The sequence below is a fragment of the Mchenga conophoros genome, linkage group LG7 (genome assembly GCF_057382185.1).
Source record: "Mchenga conophoros isolate Kocher_MC1m ecotype Shallow Benthic linkage group LG7, M_conophoros_male_GT1.1, whole genome shotgun sequence".
NCBI classification, from domain to species: domain Eukaryota; kingdom Metazoa; phylum Chordata; class Actinopteri; order Cichliformes; family Cichlidae; genus Mchenga; species Mchenga conophoros.
This window is the reverse complement of record NC_140532.1, coordinates 52,632,238-52,635,953: the sequence shown is the minus strand read 5'-3', so window position 1 is coordinate 52,635,953 and position 3,716 is coordinate 52,632,238. Positions and strand designations below refer to the sequence as shown.

The 3,716-nt window shown below is 37.1% G+C and overlaps 1 protein-coding gene across 1 annotated transcript in view; it reads right to left on the bottom strand.

Moving 5' to 3' along the window:
• LOC146571102 (uncharacterized) overlaps nt 1–1,040 on the bottom strand; it is a 2,080-nt gene extending 1,040 nt beyond the window's left edge. Inside the window, exons 1-3 of the mRNA XM_085279560.1 lie at nt 1,032–1,040; nt 764–886; nt 300–389 (exon numbers count right to left, since the gene is read on the bottom strand). Coding sequence (XP_085135686.1) covers nt 300–389; nt 764–886; nt 1,032–1,040 — 222 coding nt within the window. The remainder of the gene's footprint in view (nt 1–299; nt 390–763; nt 887–1,031) is intronic.
• Between the last annotated feature and the right edge of the window lie 2,676 nt (nt 1,041–3,716).

Genomic DNA, 3,716 nt, shown 5'->3' with positions numbered 1-3,716 from the left:
TTTTGCTCATAAAATAAAGTTAATAAGTGATCGTTAAATAGTCAGAAAAAAACCAGACAAAAGGCAAGTTAAAGTTTAAGGCAGATAAGATAAAGATTAAATATGATTTAAAAAATAAAGGGTAAGAGCATAAAGATTTAAGAAATTAGTTAAAAGCCTGATTGAAAATATTAATCTTGAGTCTTTTTTTAAAAACATCACGAGTGTAGAGAATCTTTGACCTTCAATATATCATCACAAGTGAAGACCAGATTATAAGGTTAGACAATTTTAATACAGTCATTATGATCATCAGATACCTGATGGTCTTTGATCAGCTCCTCTCCACTCTCTCCAAGATACTCAACTAAGCAACGAATGATAATGTCCCTTCTGCCATCGACATGATGCTATTAAACCCAAAAAGAAAATTTATTGCAGAAAATACACAACATAACATATGTAACATACATACATAACAGCACATACAGATGTAAACAGAAAGTTACCCATGGAGAATGTAAGCCTGCAGCTACATTCTAACGTTGTGAAGTGTACAACTTAACATGAATTTCTCAACGATGTGTGTTAAGACAAGAGTCCAGTGCATGTCATAATCTGTGGGTCCAGAAACTGTCTCTGCCCAGTGAGGAAAGTTTTCTGCCTCATCACTGGACATGCAAATGAATTTTTTGCAACATATCAGTACCTCCTATCACAATATTAACCAGTCAACAAATCCTGCCACAGAGTGCGCCCCCAAATTATCTGCCACCACACTGACCACAGTCCCTTTAATGGCTTTCCCTAACGCTGGAACAAAAAGACCATCTTTCTCCAAGCTTTGGATATCTGTTAACAGTGGCTCTAAAACTCGCTGGAATCCAAACTGCTTGGTGTCTTCAGCCTTACACAGAATTGCAAGGTAGATTGATGTCAATGTGGAACGTAACTGCACCGGAATGTTTCCCAACACCCAATAGACAGCTGTGACTTTGTGCTTTTTTCCAGATGTCCCAAGAGGATTACATACCTCAAAGTCATCAATGTACAGGATCCATCACGAAATGTCTGGTACTTAAAGTCATTTTCAGTTTTTTTTTCACCTTCAAATGTGTTTTCTTGAAAAGACTTACTTAGGACCTGCACCAAGGAGGGCAATATTGGGACATACTGGAAGGTTTTGCCCTTTTTTTTTATCAAGTATGTGTTCTTCTGGTTCAACAACTGAAAAATGCTTCTTCATAAATTCTCTTCTCTTGTAATAAGTTGTGAAAGGGCCACCTGTCCCCAAGGCAGTACTTATAGGGTGTGTCTCACAAAGATTTTTCACTAAATCTGAGATAATGGCTGGATCCAGATCACAGTTATGGCTTTTCAAGGTGGACACCACCACATCTCTTAAAAGTGGACCAGATGCAGAGGTGGATATAAACTGAAGCTCATCTACTATTTCATCAATGCATTTGTTTGGGACATTGAACATGCTTTCTAACTTTAAAAATAGATGGCCAAATTTCTCTTTTATATCTTGAGACAACTCCTGTGGTTCCCCATCCCAAAGCTCTAAGCTCTCTTCCACATAGGTCTCATCCTGAGCAAACATGGGTTCATTAGGTTTGCTTTTTAATACTTCAGTTTTAAAATCCTCAAGGGTGTGTGACTGGTGTTTTCTGTGTCTATGTGTAGCAAAGGTGGAATAAATATTTGTACTGAAGTTGCAGTCTTTGAAGACACATGCAACTACTTCAAACTTCCTTAAGTGGTTGTTAAGATGCTCAAAATACTGCTTCTCTGAATTAAAAAAAACAGAGCAGCAAAGTAGACAAGTAAATGAAAGAGGTCCACTTTGTGTGACCATCTTCACATGGTGTCGAGACAAATGGGTCTTAAGGGCATTAAATGTTTTAAACGAGCAAGGGCAATCAGTGTGAAGACAAGGGACTGACTGGCTGCGACCACCATTTCCATGCTTTAGTCTGTAGTGTTTTAACAATCCCAACCTCTTCTCTGACTCAAAGCTACATATCTTACACATCCATCTCATGTTGTGGCACCTTAAACAGACAAATTATGTGACAAGTTAAACCTAATCGTTACTAATTTGATCTTACCTTGTGGAGTTCAAATTAGCAGTCAGAAGGTCCTATGTTCTGTAAAAAAAAGAAAAAAAAAGAAAAAAAAGAAAATAGGTTATCTATATGCTTTTCAACTAATTTCTACTAACTCAAGGATGCACACTGATATAAATTATTTTTTTTTTTTTATTTTTTTTTTTTTTTACATATGTTAGTTCGGTGGCAAATTTAAAACAGGTCAATATGAAGACTTGAGTGAAATCGAGTGCGTATATCGTTTTTTGTTTTGTTATTTTTCAAAATACACCTCATGGCAGCTGTGCAGCAATTATTTTAAACTGGACCGTGGTCGTTTTATTCACAAAGACGTTAGTTAAGGCAGCAGGCGTGTGTTGTTTAGGTGGCCATCTAAGCTGTAAAGTGCTGTGGGAAATTCTGGACATACCTCCTGCCAGGAAAGTTAGTCAGCAAGTCTAGCAGGAAAATACACTATTTGCTAGCGCAGCTTCTTTCAGTGCGGAGAAACTGACTTAAGTAGGTGAGCCAACAGGAACGTACAAAGTTTGTTCCGCTTAAAACTTACATTCATGGTTCTACTTCTTCCCATTTCCGTCAAGTCTGCCAACCGTCGAAATGTGAACCATGGTATGTCTGAAGAAAGACCGCTCAAATGTGGGGAGGGGCTTTGACGTCATGCTCCGAATGCAGAGAAGGTGGCCATATTCACTGATGTCACTCCATTACATTTTACTTGGAAATATCAACTAATTAAGCCAATGAATTGGTTTAGTGAATATTACTTGGATCGAATGATTCAATTTACATACAAAACTGAGGACACATAATTACAAACAATCCTCAAGTAATGCACTACAAGAAAAACTGCTATTTTAAAGTAATAGCACTGAATTTGTATTTTTTTTGTAAAATTTATATAGCTAATTGAAATAATAATTACAGGGCCAAAAAAACATTTTTTTCAGTGTATTCGCTGGGCTAAATTCAGAGCACTGGTGTTTTGGACATCAATGTGATGACTTTAAAGAAAAACAAAAGAGCCCCTTATGAATGGAACACACTAGCTGTCAATGTATTGATTTTTACTTATTACCAGATCTAATTAATAAACATAACCATTCTCAACCACACGACAGTATATTTCTTCACTTTCACAGTTGTAATATTGTCGTGTTTACAAAAACTGCAAACATGCAAAAACCTGTCAAAAGCACTCAAAATGACATTTGTGTTAATTCCCGCATGTGGGCGTCTCCAGGGCCTCATTTTACTCGCAATGACACACTCACACGGGCAGGTTTACAAGGTGAAAACAGTCACAGCTACGCTATCACAGCTGGTAATAAGTTAAAAGCAGCTCTGCACAGACAAATTCAGTATTAATGCAGTTTTTCGCAGTACGTGGGTTTCTTGCTGTTTCATTCCTCTTTTAGTTCATTTTGCTGCGCTTACAATAAATTTACCTGAATCTACAAGCTCCCTAATCTTGTTTTATTAATTAAAGAAAGTCTATTTCCCTCCTTGCTCTCTACAACTCTCTGACTCCCTTGCACACACACACAAGTCACAATTCTCACTCTCGGTGAATACATTCAGTAAATCAAGAACAGACATTTCTCTCCTCATTTTTTTTTTAGAACA